The sequence below is a fragment of the Spea bombifrons genome, chromosome 3 (genome assembly GCF_027358695.1).
Source record: "Spea bombifrons isolate aSpeBom1 chromosome 3, aSpeBom1.2.pri, whole genome shotgun sequence".
NCBI classification, from domain to species: domain Eukaryota; kingdom Metazoa; phylum Chordata; class Amphibia; order Anura; family Pelobatidae; genus Spea; species Spea bombifrons.
In genome coordinates this window covers 52954761-52970585 of record NC_071089.1, presented here as the reverse complement: position 1 = coordinate 52970585, position 15825 = coordinate 52954761, and the positions used below count along the sequence as shown (strand labels likewise).

The window sequence follows — 15825 nt, the reverse complement described above, 5'->3', positions numbered from 1 at the left end:
AGGGGTAGGAAAGGGAAGTAGTGGCAGAATGAAAGAGTGCTGGTACGGGAGAACCTGATCGACCTGTAACCAGACAGGAAAAAAAAGTGCATGCGGCCACCTCTCGTGTCTTTTATGATAGGCATCATGACATTGCAAAACATTGCAGCGCACATCCAGCGAAGAGGGGAGGAGTACATGCTTATCAGAGGTCTTCAGCAGCACACAGAAGAGGGCAACTAGGCGGTATCAGTGGGCTATCGGGGGAGAGAGGTGTATAGCCAGTGTTAATCGGTACTAAGCCGGCACAGTCATCATTACTACGATCACTGTCAAGAAGTGACGACCACGAGGTGACCCTAATATCCCTGACCTTCAGATGTGTGAGGGCTTCCCTGGGAGCACTATTCCTGGCTTCTATATCGTGTTACATTTTGTCCATATGGCGGCTCTTGTTGCTGTGAACGCTAAATGAACCTTTGGCTAGTTGTGTGCTTGGCATCGGGTAGTATTTACACTAAAACCAGCACTTTCTCATTGACGGTGACATGCTGAGCACCACTCTGTGGCTCACTCACATGCTAGGTGCCTCAGGGGGCAAACCGCTGCTCATGCATAGACTGACTGTGCACACTGCATGCTGCTCATACAGGACTATCCAAGGCTTCAGAACTCAGCAAAAGATCCCTTTCCCAGCATGGAGAACAGGGGTCTCATGTTTCATTTCTCAGAGGACACAGTCCTCAAAATACCATTCAGTGCCCTCCAAGCCCACCGCACCTGGATCTCTTCTGCTTGGGAGGACTTCATCAGGTGCCCCTTGGGAATTGTCTGCAAGTGCCATTCTTCACCAGGATGCTGGTGCCATTCTGCGGAACAGGAACCTCAGGTGTTACAGCACTTCATCCACGTCTAAGACCGGGACCCCAGGAGAAAATAAACTCACAGAGAAGAACCTTGAAGAATCCAGTGTACCCAGTTCAAACAAGCAAAACCTGGCCTCCCAGGATATGAAAAGACTGCTTGCGCTAGCTCATTCAGAACGATGGAGACTGTCAGGTATATATTTTTGGAATGAAATCCGAAACTTGTAATTAACAGGTGGAGTTCAGTTCATCTATAGTATTCTACAGAACTGAAATCAATGCCAAATACCGGTGAGATGTGTTAATTAAGGACACAATAAAGGGACGCATATGTAATTATGATGGGGCAGATCAATGAGTTTGAGGTGTACAGATCCAATTACTCCTACGGTTGTGTGGTCGGTAACATGGGTTTTAATTTATGTTTCTACAACTTTTGTCATTGAAGAGACCCCCAGATCAGCCAATATAGCAATGTAACCCAGGGACTTTGTCTATAGGAAAGAAAAAAAAAACAGATTACCCAATTTTAAACCGTTTAAATTGTGCACTCGTTAATCCCAAACTGGGATGTAGGGTTAAACAGCAATGTCATTCAACTTCACTCTCTAACAGACGTTCAACCCTGCATGATCAGGCTGAAAGTCAACAATGTTGTAGTCTAGCCAGCTGGTAAGGACACAGTGGTTTAGAACTGTTGCATTAGTGCTGTGAGAATTCTTGGCGCTTGTCATTATGCGGTGTATTGCAAAACTATAATATATGAACAGTGAAAAAAGATCCTTAGGTTCAATTGAAATATTATCCTAATTAATGATATAGCCGCTAATATTACAAGGTGATTGTGAACAGACCCACAAATAGAAAACATTTGGAAAAACATACCATGTTATGAATTTTTGCTTCCGAAAATCATTGAGGTTGGTTTTGAAAACTGTGTCCTGAGGTTCTTCTAATACCTCTAAATAAGCCGTATTCAGGGTATTAAGGTGGTGAGAAATGCGAGATGAGAAACCCATCTTCGTGTCCCTGTGGACACACCATGCCACCCGTACAGGTATCTCTTCTACATTCAGGTGACCACGTTGGCCAAATATTTTCCCCAGCACATATCATTTTCACATGCTGCTGAATAGTACTTAAATCATACCTTGCAGTAGGTGAGATGTATGTTTATAAAATAAAATTAATTTTAGGTACATATTTAACAAATGTGAAGAAGCTTTATCATTGAAAGCATTTAAATGTTAATGCTCGCAAAATGTTTTATTTTTTGTCCCTAGAAGATGTAATGGAAAACGATTAACAGAAAATACATTTTTGAGTACTTGTGATGCGTACAGTAATGGAGGAAACAACATTGCTGTCAGATGGAGCACATATGATTATTTCTGGGAATGGTTATCCCAGGCTAGCTGATTTATGTGCCACCAGAGTATGTACTTGCATGTGGAAGAGCAGTACACTATTGTCTGGATACATTTTTTTTGTTCTTGTAAATCATACCATTTGTAAAACATGACAAGTGAGGCGCATTACATCTTTCTATTGCTTTGATTCCAAATAATTGCGTTTTACGTCTGTAGTGTCCTAGTAAAGGTCTGCCTGATGTCGTGGTGCCCCTAGACTTGGATTTAAAAATCATGTGGAAAAGTGGTGGATTAGTGGAATAAGATTTTTTTATATTGGTCAGTAGGGAGGTTTATCTTGAAATGGCTGCTGTTTCACAAACAATGAAGGAAAAATAATATGCAAGGACACCAAATAGGTAAGCCTGATTTTCAGAGGGGCCATGCTAAATTGGTAGATAATTAATGTTTATGGATATGTATAATGGCTTTGAAAAGGGAAAAAAAGCAGCCATAAAACTTATTTTCGGCTAAACATGGGTGCACTACATGTGTGTGTATATAGTGACAAAATAATTCAGTCCTCTGTAGCAGCGCTGGTCTCCAAGCACTCTGTAGTCTGGATACCTTGGAGCTTTTGGACAAAGGCACAGCTTAATAAAGTTGAGGGTAATTGTTTCTGTTAATTTCCTGCTTGTATCCTTGGCAACATACAGGTAATATCAGCCCATTAATACACAGTCATCTTACCTTATCAGTAAACAAGGCAGACACAAAGCATATCCTAGGAAGTCCACCACAAAACATGGTGGCTTGAGGAAACAATCGACAGAAACGTTTTCAACGGCCACCTTGGATATGCGTGAACCTGAGCTCAGGTGGACTCAAAACAATCTTTCCTGTCAAGTTCAGGGCAGAGTCCTTTTGTAAGCTTCTGGGTTCAGCCAGCAATTGCCTTAACTTTACTAGGACTGCTGCACAGTCCACGTAAATGAGGACTTGTCAGGCCTTTAGGCAATATTACATCAAGAGCACACACAATTTATTATTTTGTATTTTCTCCAAAACTCGGTAACCAATATACCATCCTCCCGTTATATAAGCAATGTATTTGGATACGGCATCATTTATTCTTTGGATGATTTGTTCTACCATACTTAAGAGTGTCTATTTTGTTTCCAGCTGCCATAGGGTTTCTCACGGTGTCCAGTGTTATCACTATGTCTGCACCATTCTTTTTGGGTAAAGTTATTGATGTCATATACTCAAACCCAACCGAAGATATTACATCCAGCCTCACATCTATCTGTGCCTTGTTGAGTGGTGTCTTCTTGTGTGGAGCTGCTGCCAATGCTACTCGTGTATACCTCATGCAGATCTCAGGTATGAAGTAAAGGTCTAATATATTTTTTCTTTTGAAAGTGTTACTTGTAGTGGGGGCAAAAAACCAAGGTCTCACTTAAGTCCTTTCAAGACAATTTTGCAACTAAGTACATTTACTTGGTACTTTAATATGACTTTTTTTACTCTGAAAAACGAAAAAATATATAAGCAAATGTAAAAATATGTGTTCCACGATTCCTCCGAATTGAATAGAGCCCCATATATCTGGCAACCTACCCCTCAGTTATGTACATCTGCCCCCAGGCTTGCCACTCTGCCCCCAGATATGCCTTGTAACCCCTATACACCACTTTGCCACCTACAAATGCCTAATACCCCCTTATATGCCACTCTGTCCACAGAAATGCCTTATATGCCAATCTGCCTGCTAATTTGCCTTATTACCTCCTATATGCCACTCTGCCTCCCTGATATACCACTCTGCCCCAAGATATGCCTTATAAACCCTATATGCCACTCTGCCCCTCAGACTTACCAGTGCATCCCAAGACTTGTCCCCTGTGCTTCAGACTCCCTGGTGTCTAGTACGCTAACCAGTGGACGTCTGCGCGATGCACGTAGACAACCTCCGCACGTAGACAACCCCCCCGGATGGTCATGTGCTCCATCATAGAAGTGCCGGGCGGAAGTGGAAATTGTCTGTGCGCATAGTGCAGTCATTCACCGGCTGCCGGAGAGGAGGATCCAGGTACCCTGCAGTGCTGCGGGGGATCGACCTCGAATATAAGACGAGGGGTACTTTTCAGAGTATTTGTTCTGAAAAACATTCTTATATTCGAGGAAATACGGTAGATAGAGGTGGGTAAAGGGGCAAAAGCATATGGTGTATTCAGCAGAATCCCACTATGTATTTGCAACAGGGTCGTTGCAGTTATTTAAAGGGACCTCTCAGCTATCAAATGCCTCAATGTGTATGATGACTGGAGTGTGCCTTTAAGACAGAACGTTCTGTTGGAAAGGGAACTAGCGTAACGGGTGTAATTCATGCAATTTGCAAGAAAACAGACAGCACTGCAAAACCACTTCCATTTTTGCGCAAACTTGTATCTTCTTCCTTTTTTCCCCCCTTTCTTTTTCATTGTTCGTATACTGTTTGGTAACGATATCAAATTTTTATGTTCAGCACAGTACCCGTGATTTAGAACTTTTAGACTTTTTTCCACTGTGAGATTTGTATTTATGTCAAGGCATTTTGTGAATCATTTTTTTAGATTTTGAATTGAAATAGTCTTAACAATCCTGATAACATTGTGATTTTGTATTACATGCCAGAATACATAGCTACTAACCAAGACATGAAAAGTCACAGGTCTACCTCTGCATACAGAACAGCAGATTTGTGTGTGGATTAGTTCAAAAACAAAACTTGCTGTTGACTTTTTATTCATTTGGCTATGCTATGCCTAAACCAAAAACAATACGCTTAAAAGTCCAGAACTCATGCCATTTGCCAATACACTGGTGTCATTTTCCAACTAAAGATTAATCGCGTTTGTCTTTCTCAGGACAGCGTATTGTACGGAAGCTTCGGTCATCCCTGTTTGCCTCGGTCCTGAAACAGGAGGTCGGATTCTTTGATAAGACACGGACGGGAGAGCTCATCAACCGTTTGTCTTCAGACAGTGCTCTTCTTGGCCGATCTGTCACAGAGAACCTATCTGATGGTCTTCGAGCTGTGGCTCAGGCCTCTGTTGGAGTGGGGATGATGGTAACTTCATGTTGAGATATAACCTGTAGCATATCACAAAGAACGCTGTTTTTTTTCTAAATTGTGTTAAAATCTGTTTTTGTTTTTGTGTTCTTTTCCCATAGTTTTTTGTCTCGCCTCAACTCGCAGCGTTCGTTTTGAGCATTGTGCCTCCACTTGCCATTGTAGCTGTAATGTATGGAAGGTACCTTCGAAAACTTTCTAGACAGACTCAGGATTCACTTGCAGAAACAACTCAGGTGTGTGTTTTATTTGCATTGATTCTATAATTATTTTTTTAAATCTATACAACTAATAAGAAATCTAGAAGTGGATGAGAAAACCATTTTTCATACAAATAAATGTAGTTGGTACATCATTACTCATGTTAAGGATTTTTAAAGAATATTTTTAAGATTTGTTCTTAGTAGGGTCTATCTGTAGACTGTTTCACTGACGTACAGTGGGGAAATGTGTGGAGACACAGTTGAGTGATAGATGTATCATGAAATAAGTTACAATTTAGAGTGCTATGAAATGGAACATTACCTGAAATAATAATGTGTCACTCAAATTAAATTCTTAACAAAATATAGTGTTTGATTTTTTTTTTTTCCATGAACAGTAAAATATTACAATCATCATTTATGGCAGTAATTGTCTATCGTGTGCTAGAGGACTGCAAACAATCTCTGCAGTTAAACAAATCTTGACTAATGCTTAATGAGCTGCAAGCCATCATCGTTTAGCAACCCTGCTGGTATTTAGACAGTTTACGCTTATATAATTTTAATGTTTTTCGAAATACAAAGTCCACTGCCTTTTAGCGGTAGTTACTTAGATGGAACACGGGCAACCACCATGTTATAACCGTTTTAGTAATGATCGAGAACAGATGGTCAATGCTAAAAGGCTAGTGATGAATACACTTTTTTACTACTAAATAACTGCAGATGTTAAGTTAGTGAATATTGTACAGAGAAATGGACGGTGATCTGGACGGTGAAGGCTGGGAGAATGCAACATTACATGAAAGGATGCTTTAAAGAAATGATATTAATAAATGTAACGTGCTGGTGATAAAAATAGGCCATAGGTCAATATTGTTATATGTTGGGTTGGGCTCTGCAATTCTATTGTAGCGTTGGTTTTGAAGGCCAGTTGTAATGATTCGCTGTTTCGAATACAACAGAAAAAGCTAATTAACTAAATGATTACTTCCTTGTCTTTCTCCCTTAGTTAGCTGAAGAGCGCATCGGTAACGTTAGAACGGTCCGAGCCTTTGGGAAGGAGATGCTTGAAATGACAAAATACAACAGTAAAGTGGACTACGTGCTCAGTTTGGCAAACAAAGAAGCTCTTGCTCGTGCTGGGTTCTTTGGAATTGTGAGTAGCGATTGTTAAGCACTCATTTAACACACTTGCCATCTGGTTTCTGCTAATAGAAACATAACAAATGCAAGAATGAATTAAGAAAAACATTGCAGTGAATTGGGGATGTCTCAAATGGATTCCATTCATGAGAACTTGGCCCCATGTCAACAATACTAATTTACCTAGAACATCCAAGAATTGCAAATCCCTTTTGCTCTTTTACATAAAAACCCCATTTTCTTTTCAACTCTTACCTACAAGCTCGTTGTGCAAGAGGGCATTCCCAATTTCTTAGACAATTAGCTGTAATTTGGCCTGAGTTTCTCAGTGCTGTCCCTCACTTAGGGCCATTAGCACAGGTCTGATTCTCATGGATCCACCTGGCTGATTTGGATGATATTCAGCGTATACAGCGTATGTTATGTTGCTGTGCTTTTACTACATCTAGCACTTATGCCATGCCAAGAAAGCCATGGTCTGGTTCTAAATGTATCTGTAGAAATGCATTGTAACCCCCCCCCAAAGCTACACTATAAGTTCACGCTTAACCTGTTTAAAATGGGAGCATCATAGAGACAAATAGATTTTAAAGTGATGATGGTTTATGATGGTTTATTTAATTTGAACATAAAAGCATCACTTTAGGAACTCTGATGTTTGTTTTGTCTTACAGAGTGGCTTATCTGGGAACTTGATTGTACTGGCCGTTCTTTATAAAGGTGGGATCTTGGCAGGAGCTGCACACATGACCGTCGGGGAGCTCTCATCCTTTCTGATGTATGCCTTTTGGGTTGGCATAAGCATTGGAGGTAACTGTTGCTTTCTTGTGGTTGGTGCCACCAGTTACATTGGTGACTTTGATGCATGCCTCAAACACATGTAGCAGGGCGCACCGGCCTATCTGTTTAAGTTTTTTTGTTCATTTTATTCAGATTTAATTTACAAAAAGAAAAACAAAGATTAAGATAAGTATTTTAAGATAAAATATGTATAAGAGGGCTGCAAACAATCTCAGTGATAAGGTGGATATTTCCTGATGCTTAATGATCTGCAGATGGATTATGGTCAGCTGCTGATATTTACACAGTTTATTGCAGATTCATAGTTATGCTTCTATAATTCAAACCTGCCACTTAACCCTTTGAATCTGTTAGCAATACAAAAAGAACATAAGGTCATCAATGATCCAGGTAGTGTGATGCATATACAGGCCATGCTGTTTTGACTGGTTACACAAAAATAACTGTCGTGTATTTTAAGGTCTCAGCTCATTCTACTCGGAATTAATGAAGGGCTTTGGTGCTGGTGGACGCCTTTGGGAACTTCTTGATAGGAAACCCTGTATGCCTTTCAACGGTAAGCATTGCAGATCTCATTGTTTAGTTTATTTTCATTTTTTTTTCACCATGATTTCTAATTTTAATAAAGAGACAATGTTACATGATCTAGCAACTGATAACTACAATCATATCTGCTTGGGCCATCTACATCGTATTTAATCTTTTTATGCCCTTTTCTCTCGCAAGGCCATACATCTGCATCGTATGAAAACATGGAAGTATGTGGCCACGTGGTTATTGTTAGAATAATTTCCACCAATCCATGTTTATATAACTAGTAACACAAACATGTTTGTTTCATAAGTCAATCAATCTGTCTCCCAATGTAAAGATATGACCCATGGTCTTTAGCTTTTATTTTCTGCAGTAACAGCAATACTTTACCCTTTTTATTAACTAGTTTAGTATTTTGAAATGAATAATTTAATAAAAAGTTCTTTTATGTATACTCCATTTTTTTATTCTCCTTTTAAGAAAGTTTGGCATTAATCATTTGTTAATTGTTTTTCTATTTAAGAGGGTTTGGTATTGAATCCGGACGTGTTCAAGGGCTCTCTGCAGTTTCGAGATGTGAGCTTCATGTATCCAAGCCGTCCTGATGTTTCCATTTTCTCTGGCCTCAATCTGTCCATCCCGTCGGGGTCAGTGATGGCAGTAGTTGGCCCAAGTGGATCTGGGAAATCAACTCTTGTGTCGCTGCTACTAAGGCTGTATGATCCTGACTCTGGTACATGTTTTGTTTTTGTCCTCACTCCCATAATTAACCATGAGCATTATTTTCATGTTTTCTATGTAGTCTTTTGTATGTGCACACCATAGTTTTATACAGAGATGGGGATATATAACAGACTTTCCACATATAAACTACTGCTGATAAAGTTAGATATCTAGGATCCAAAAGTGAGTCTACAGTTATTTATCCTGTAATGTAAATGCCTGAGTATTTCTCACTGGTCTTGATAAGAAGCATACTAAGTGCTCCACTTAATTTGATGTTTTTATTTTAACATTTAGATGGTTACTTTAGTCCATGAAAGTCCTAATCTAGTCTAAACATATTTTAAATGTTGGCCAAAGTAATGAAGTAATAAATTATCAGTAAGAGATATATAAGGTATATTCTTAACCAAATTTACATTTGTCATTTCTATTTGTTTTTTTTTGAAGGATCCATTTATATTGATGGCCATGATGTACGGGAGTTAAATCCCTTGTGGCTCAGATCTAAGATTGGAACCGTAAGCCAGGTAGAGTAATATTTTTTTTGTTGATGTACGTCACATGAAGGGAAATCAATTGAGCTAATTCAAACTAAATTTAGAAAAGCATAATAATAGGAGTCTTGAGAAACTTTACATTCGCTGAAAATTATGATAAAAGCATTGACATTTTTTAATACATGCATGTTTTTTATATCAGTTTTTCCAAATACAAGCAATGTTGTTTTGTTCTTGCCAGGAACCTGTGCTATTCTCTTGTTCTATCTTTGAAAACATTGCTTACGGAGCAGACGATCCCTTAGCAGTCACAGAAGACGAAGTACGCAAGGTTGCTGATATTGCCAATGCCCTGGGTTTCATTGAAGGCTTTCCCAAAGGATTCAACACTATTGTGGGTGAAAAAGGAGTACTTCTTTCTGGTAAGATTACTATTTTTATAATGCATAAACCATGATAATCTTTCATGTCTTTATTGAATGCACCCATTAAACATTCACAATGCTGGTGGAAAAAGTAAGTGGACGCTAGGATTTAATAACTGGTCCAACCCTCATTTGACAGCAATATCCTAACACAAGCTCTTCCAGATGTGCATTACTCCTTAAAGAACTGCTTAAGCACAGCCATATTCTTAAGATTTCTGGTGTGAACTGTCATTGCACAGCATTTCTAACGAGTTTAGGTCTGGGCTCTGACTGGGCCACTCCAAAAGGCTTTTTTAAGCCATTCTGTAGTAGATTTACTTTGATGTTTAGGTCATTGTCATGCTGCATCGCCCAGCTGATGGACCGCCACCCTTACGTTATACTGTATGATACCTTGATAAACTTAGAAATTCATTCTCCCTTCGATGATGGCAAGCTATCCAGCAAAGCAGCCCCAAATAATGATGCTCCCTCCGCCATACTTCACCGTTTGGATGATGTTTTTGTTAGCATGAGGTGCCATTTTTAGAACATATGTAGTGTTACAAGTTTTTCCTGAACAATTCAACCTTAGTTTCATCAGTCCACAAAACTTTTTCCGAGTAGCATTGTGGACTGTCAAGATGCTCTTTGACAAACTTCAGGCACATAGCAATGTTTTTTGGAGAGCAGTGGCTTTCTCTGGTGCCCTGGCATGGACTCTGTGTCTGCTCAATGTTTTGCGTATGGTAGATTCATGGTAGTTATTAGTGAAACAAATTGTGCTTGTTCATTATTGTAACTCAGATGAAGAGGAGATCACATTTTGAGTAATTTCAAAAGGTTCACTTTTTTAAAACAATTAAGGAAAACATTTATCATAATTCTATAAATTGTGAGGGTTTTTTTTTTTTTATCTGCGTTTGCTTCTCTGACATTGTCAAGATAAATTTTTTATTAACCAGAAAATGTTATATTGTTTTACTACTTTTATTTGGCGCACATCTTAAGTTTTTTTTACTTTGTGTATTTTTTTTCCTTGTAACAATTGTAGGTGGCCAGAAACAAAGAATTGCTATTGCACGGGCATTGCTTAAGGTAAGATAGTTTCAGACGCTTGTAATTTTTTGCTTACTGGCCATGTTTGGAAATGCCAAAGGCCATGTCAAGAAGGATGTTGGCTCTGTTTGCTGCACAAGTTCAATTGCCAACAACACTTTAATCAAGCTTCTGTTTGATAATAGCTATAAACCATATGTACTGTCCAGCAGGTTTTTGTTCTATTATATGACCATAAGAGTCGCCGCCAAAGTGAATGCCTGCTAAATGATAGGTTAGACACATGTCTGGGCCCTTACAGATGTTGGGGTCGAGATGGCCTATATTCACTGACTGGGGCAGTAGGAGGAGCATGTGGAAGGAAGATAGGAGGGGTATGGAATGAGGCGGGGGGGGGTCACTATCTTTAGGCTTGTATTGGGCCCCAAGATTTCTAATGGCGGCCTTGTAATACCTAGTAACATCAAAGAACTAAGGTGTTCAAATCTCTCCTGGGTCGTTCATTTCAAATGTATGTCATTGAGCCACAGGCTATAGAGCAAAATAAGTAAAATGAAGAGCACGACTGCGAGCTGTTGTCTATAGCACTACATTAATCTGTGATCTTTCCCATGTCTTCCCTTGCGGCTTGAGCACAAATAATATAAATAAAGCATAAATACTTATATGCATCACAAAAATCAATGCTGATATGTAAATGTCTCTCATCACATATCTCTCATTAAGAGGCCAATAGGTGTGTTAAATGTTTCAATGAGAAGTGCTTCTTCTGTTTCATAGAATAATTCTGTAATCCTGCACTTCTTTTCTTTAGAACCCCAAAATTCTACTTCTGGATGAGGCAACAAGGTAACATTTAAAATATTACTTTATAAGCTTAAAATATGATTTTGCCATTACGTTACAATTCTTTTTTTCTTTTGTGTTGTAATTGAGTGGTGTGTTTGTTTTGAAAACCTTGGTACATCTTTATTTTTTTATTTTTTTTACCCATAGTGCGCTGGATGCTGAAAACGAATACCTAGTCCAGCAAGCATTAGATCGACTAATGGAAGGGCGGACGGTCCTCATCATTGCACATAGATTATCTACCATCCAAAATGCCGATTCTGTTGCCGTCCTTGACCAGGGTCAGATTGTCGAGAATGGAAAACACGAAGAACTGCTAAAAAATAGAGATGGTGTTTTTAGCAAACTTATGGAGAAACAAGCATTTAGCATGCGAAGCAGGCATCCTATTCACAGTGCCCAGTCATGATAACTTTTATAAAGGAGCCAAAACATGTTGTGGCAAAAAAATAATAAAAGCATAGTATTTTCTACCATTTTTTTTATTAATCAGAATTTTTAAGTATTAATAATATACATTGTTATAGCAATACCTACATTTATTTATGTTCCCCAAGCACAAAATAGGATACTTTTCTGTATGTTGGATATACACGCATTACTGTATTTAATATTGCCTGATTTATGGACTACCATTAAAATCAATGCTAATCAGTACAATAGGTAGTATTATGTACTGTGGAACCTCTGTAATTTCCATATTTTACACCAATTATGTGTATGTATTATAAATTATATACAAAATTATAATGTTCTTGGTTGTTTTGGAGGAGATCAACCAAATATGGTCAATTGGCAACTTACGTTGCAAGGTTCTCCCAAAACATTATTTGATGTTCTACTATGGTTCTGCTAGTTTCTAGTGATCAGACACAAAGATGTTAATAACAGATTGCAGTACACTTAAATTATTTGTTCTGTAGCTCACGTTTTATAAGAAGCCTGTGACTAGGATTCTTTTTTTTGTTATATTTAGTGTTTTCCCAAACACTTGGTATGTGTGGTGCCACTATTTTTCCCTTGCCCTTAAGTGCCAATAACTAGAAGTTCAGATCAGAGATCTGTTTGTTAAAGACGCCACACAGATATAAGGTGAAAGTGTTGTTTTATCAACAGACATATGCTTTTGTTTCAACTTCAGTTTAAAGACTTTCTGAACGGGAGACTAAACTAAGTTGTAGAGTATTTTCTTATTAGTTAAATTTGTACTTTGGAGGTAGTTTGCCTTTTTTGTTTTCTAAAAATCAAATTAATATTCACTATAGTGTGGCGCTGCAATGAAATTGTGTTCCATTGGGTAGATAAAATAATCAAATCAATGTCACAAGCTTCAGAATTTTGCTGGTATAGAGATGAAAACCATCAGATATTTTCCTCACTGCTTATTTGATATGTTTTATACATTCCCCTGATAATCCAGGACAGTATCCCCGTTTGTCATGTCATTTATATAGATCCAAATTTTTATTTTTAGATTTTTGGTATTTAATAAAATTGGCCATTTACAGTTACAAGCTGTTTTATTAAATGCCAGAAAGAACATCCAATTACGTCTATTTATGTATTTTCTTTGTGTGCAATTTTACATTGGTATTTGTGTTTGCTGCTGGGAATCTCTTACTGCCAGTACAAAATTGTGTTTACATACGTGTTAAACAACGTGTATAGATTGTGAACTATGTAATGTGCCAATTGGAGCTTGAATCATTCTTTACTGCAAGAGTTTGGTAAAACATAAAGGAAAGTATGTGGAAAGTATGTATTTCACTATGTTATATATGCTTTGTAATAAATATTTCTATAACGTACATCTATTCTATTGAAATACCAAAATAACTAGCGATACGTAAGTTGGAAAAATTTTACAAATCACTAATGCAAATTAACAGAAATTTGATATTTATGGAATAGTAGTAATAATTTAAATTGTATAAAAAAAAAAAAAAAAAATACGGTGCTAAATTTTTACTATTCACTCAAATGTGTGTAAAAAAAATACTTAACAAAACTTGCGGATGCGATGCCGGCTTCTGCTGCCAGGGGGGAGTCCAGGCTGTCAAACGACAGCCTGGTCTCCCATCCAGCGGCAGGGATGTGTCCCTGACGCTGCACAAAGGGCTGGACGTACCGGGACATCCATAGGGGTTTCTTTGTGGGCGTTTTTTGGACGTCCCAGTACGTCTATAGGGGAATGAAGGGGTTAAACAAGCTTGTGCTTTAATGTGTTTTGTCCACAAAATAGACACAGTCACACAGGATGTTTTGTTAAGGACAAGCCACCTGGTGGCGTGGCATAGGCTGAGCCAGACCATCAATTCTGCCCTTTGAGCTGTGTAGAAGTGGACCAGACTTGTCTGTGTCCATTTAAATGTTTGTATGTACTTAAGTAGCTAAATTGCACTCATCATTAATATACAGTGTTTTTTTAATACCCAAATTGTAATTAAAACGGAAAATAATTAGAAGATTGTTTGAGTGTAACAGCTGCAGTTTAATGTTGATAAATGTAAAATAATGCACTTGGGATGTAAAAACCCCAAGGCATAATATAACATTGGTGGCACTGTACCGTCAGTAACTGCGGAAGAGAGGGACTTGGTTGTAATTATTTTTGAGGACAATAAAAGTGTCTGGAAAAGCAAGCAGGATGCTGGGTTGCATAGGGAAAGGCATTAGTAGCAGGGAGAGGGAGGCGATTATGCCACTTTACAGATCTCTGGGCAGGCCTCACATCAAAGAATATTGACACATTGGAAAAAGTTCAGAGGAGAGCTACAAAAATGTTAGGTGTTTGCAAGACAGAAATTATCAGGAAAGATTAAAACATCTTAATATGTATGGCTTGGAGGAAAGAAGAGAGAGAGGGATGCCATAGAAACATTTAAATAAAGCGATTTAGAAAGTACAAGGAGCAATGTTAGAACAAGAGGTCATAGTGTAAAACAAGGGGGTCAGAGGCTTAGATGTAATGTAATGAAGCTCTAATTTACTGAGAGGGTAGTAGATAAATGGAACAGTCTCCCACCAGAAGTGGTAGAGGCTAATACAGTAAGGGAATTTAAACAAGCATAGGGTAGACATAAATCTATCCTCCATATAGGACCTGACCAAGGACTGATAGGGGCAGACTAGACGGCCAAATGGTTTTTATCTGCCATAAAATTCTATATTTCTATGTAAAATAATGCCATTAGACATAAAAATCTAAATATAGTACAAGGGGTACCGTGCTGTCAGAAACAACAGAAGAGGGATTTGGGACTAAGGCAGGAAATCACATGGAAAGCGCAAGCAACTGTGCTGTTTAGCTAGACCACCCAGAATTATCAGAAGCACTAACGTTGTGCAATTACGGTAATAACGAAAATGAGATACCACAATACCAGAGTAAGCATTTCCACGTGTAATAGTCTGTCTCTGAGAGTCAGGTTGTGTAAGTGCGAGTGTGTGTGAAAGTCAGGTTGTGTTAATGTGAGAGTCAGGTTTAGTGCGAGTGTCAGGTTGTGTGTTAGTTCAAGTGTGAGTTAGTGCAAGGTTGTTTAGTGTGTGTTAGTGCGAGTATCAGGTTGTTTAGTTTGTGTGTTAGTGCGAGTGTCTCTCAGGTTGTTTAGTGTGTGTGTTAGTGCAAGTGTCAGGTTGTTTAGTGTGTGTGTTAGTGCGAGTGTCAGGTTGTTTAGTGTGTGTTAGTGCGAGTGTCAGGTTGTTTAGTGTGTGTTAGTGCAAGTGTCAGGTTGCTTAGTGTGTGTGTTAGTGCAAGTATCAGGTTGTTTAGTTTGTGTGTTAGTGCGAGTATCAGGTTGTTTAGTTTGTGTGTTAGTGCGAGTGTCAGGTTGCTTAGTGTGTGTGTTAGTGCGAGCGTCAGGTTGTTTAGTGTGTGTGTTAGTGAGAGTGTCAGGTTGTTTAGTGTGTGTGTTAGTGCGAGCGTCAGGTTGTTTAGTGTGTGTTAGTGCGAGTGTCAGGTTGTTTAGTGTGTGTTAGTGCAAGTGTCAGGTTGCTTAGTGTGTGTGTTAGTGCAAGTATCAGGTTGTTTAGTTTGTGTGTTAGTGCGAGTATCAGGTTGTTTAGTTTGTGTGTTAGTGCGAGTGTCAGGTTGCTTAGTGTGTGTGTTAGTGCGAGCGTCAGGTTGTTTAGTGTGTGTGTTAGTGAGAGTGTCAGGTTGTTTAGTGTGTGTTAGTGCGAGTATCAGGTTGTTTTGTGTGTGTTAGTGCGAGTATCAGGTTGTTTAGTGTGTGTTAGTGCGAGTGGCAGGTTGTTTAGTGTGTGTGTTAGTGTGAGTGTCTGTCAGGTTGTTTAG

At 38.7% G+C, this 15825-nt stretch overlaps 1 protein-coding gene across 1 annotated transcript; it reads left to right on the top strand.

Moving 5' to 3' along the window:
- Positions 1 to 530: 530 nt before the first annotated feature.
- Positions 531 to 13076, top strand: ABCB10 (ATP binding cassette subfamily B member 10). The gene is made up of 13 exons (XM_053458490.1): positions 531 to 1038; positions 3377 to 3577; positions 5104 to 5306; positions 5411 to 5545; positions 6525 to 6671; positions 7333 to 7468; positions 7920 to 8015; positions 8517 to 8726; positions 9167 to 9246; positions 9458 to 9638; positions 10678 to 10721; positions 11497 to 11531; positions 11679 to 13076. The coding sequence occupies exons 1-13, from the start codon at positions 558 to 560 to the stop codon at positions 11938 to 11940; spliced, it is 2211 nt and encodes a 736-aa protein (XP_053314465.1). The 5' UTR covers positions 531 to 557; the 3' UTR covers positions 11941 to 13076.
- The last annotated feature ends 2749 nt before the right edge of the window (positions 13077 to 15825 follow it).

What these genes read in the sequence shown, in the direction of transcription:
- ABCB10 (XM_053458490.1), top strand. Translation starts at nt 558, where the DNA reads ATGCTAGGTGCCTCAGGGGGCAAACCGCTGCTCATGCATAGACTGACT. An exon ending in ACCCTGTATGCCTTTCAACG is followed by an intron (nt 8,016 to 8,516) that starts GTAAGCATTGCA and finishes TTTCTATTTAAG; the next exon opens with AGGGTTTGGTATTGAATCCG. An exon ending in AAAAGGAGTACTTCTTTCTG is followed by an intron (nt 9,639 to 10,677) that starts GTAAGATTACTA and finishes TAACAATTGTAG; the next exon opens with GTGGCCAGAAACAAAGAATT.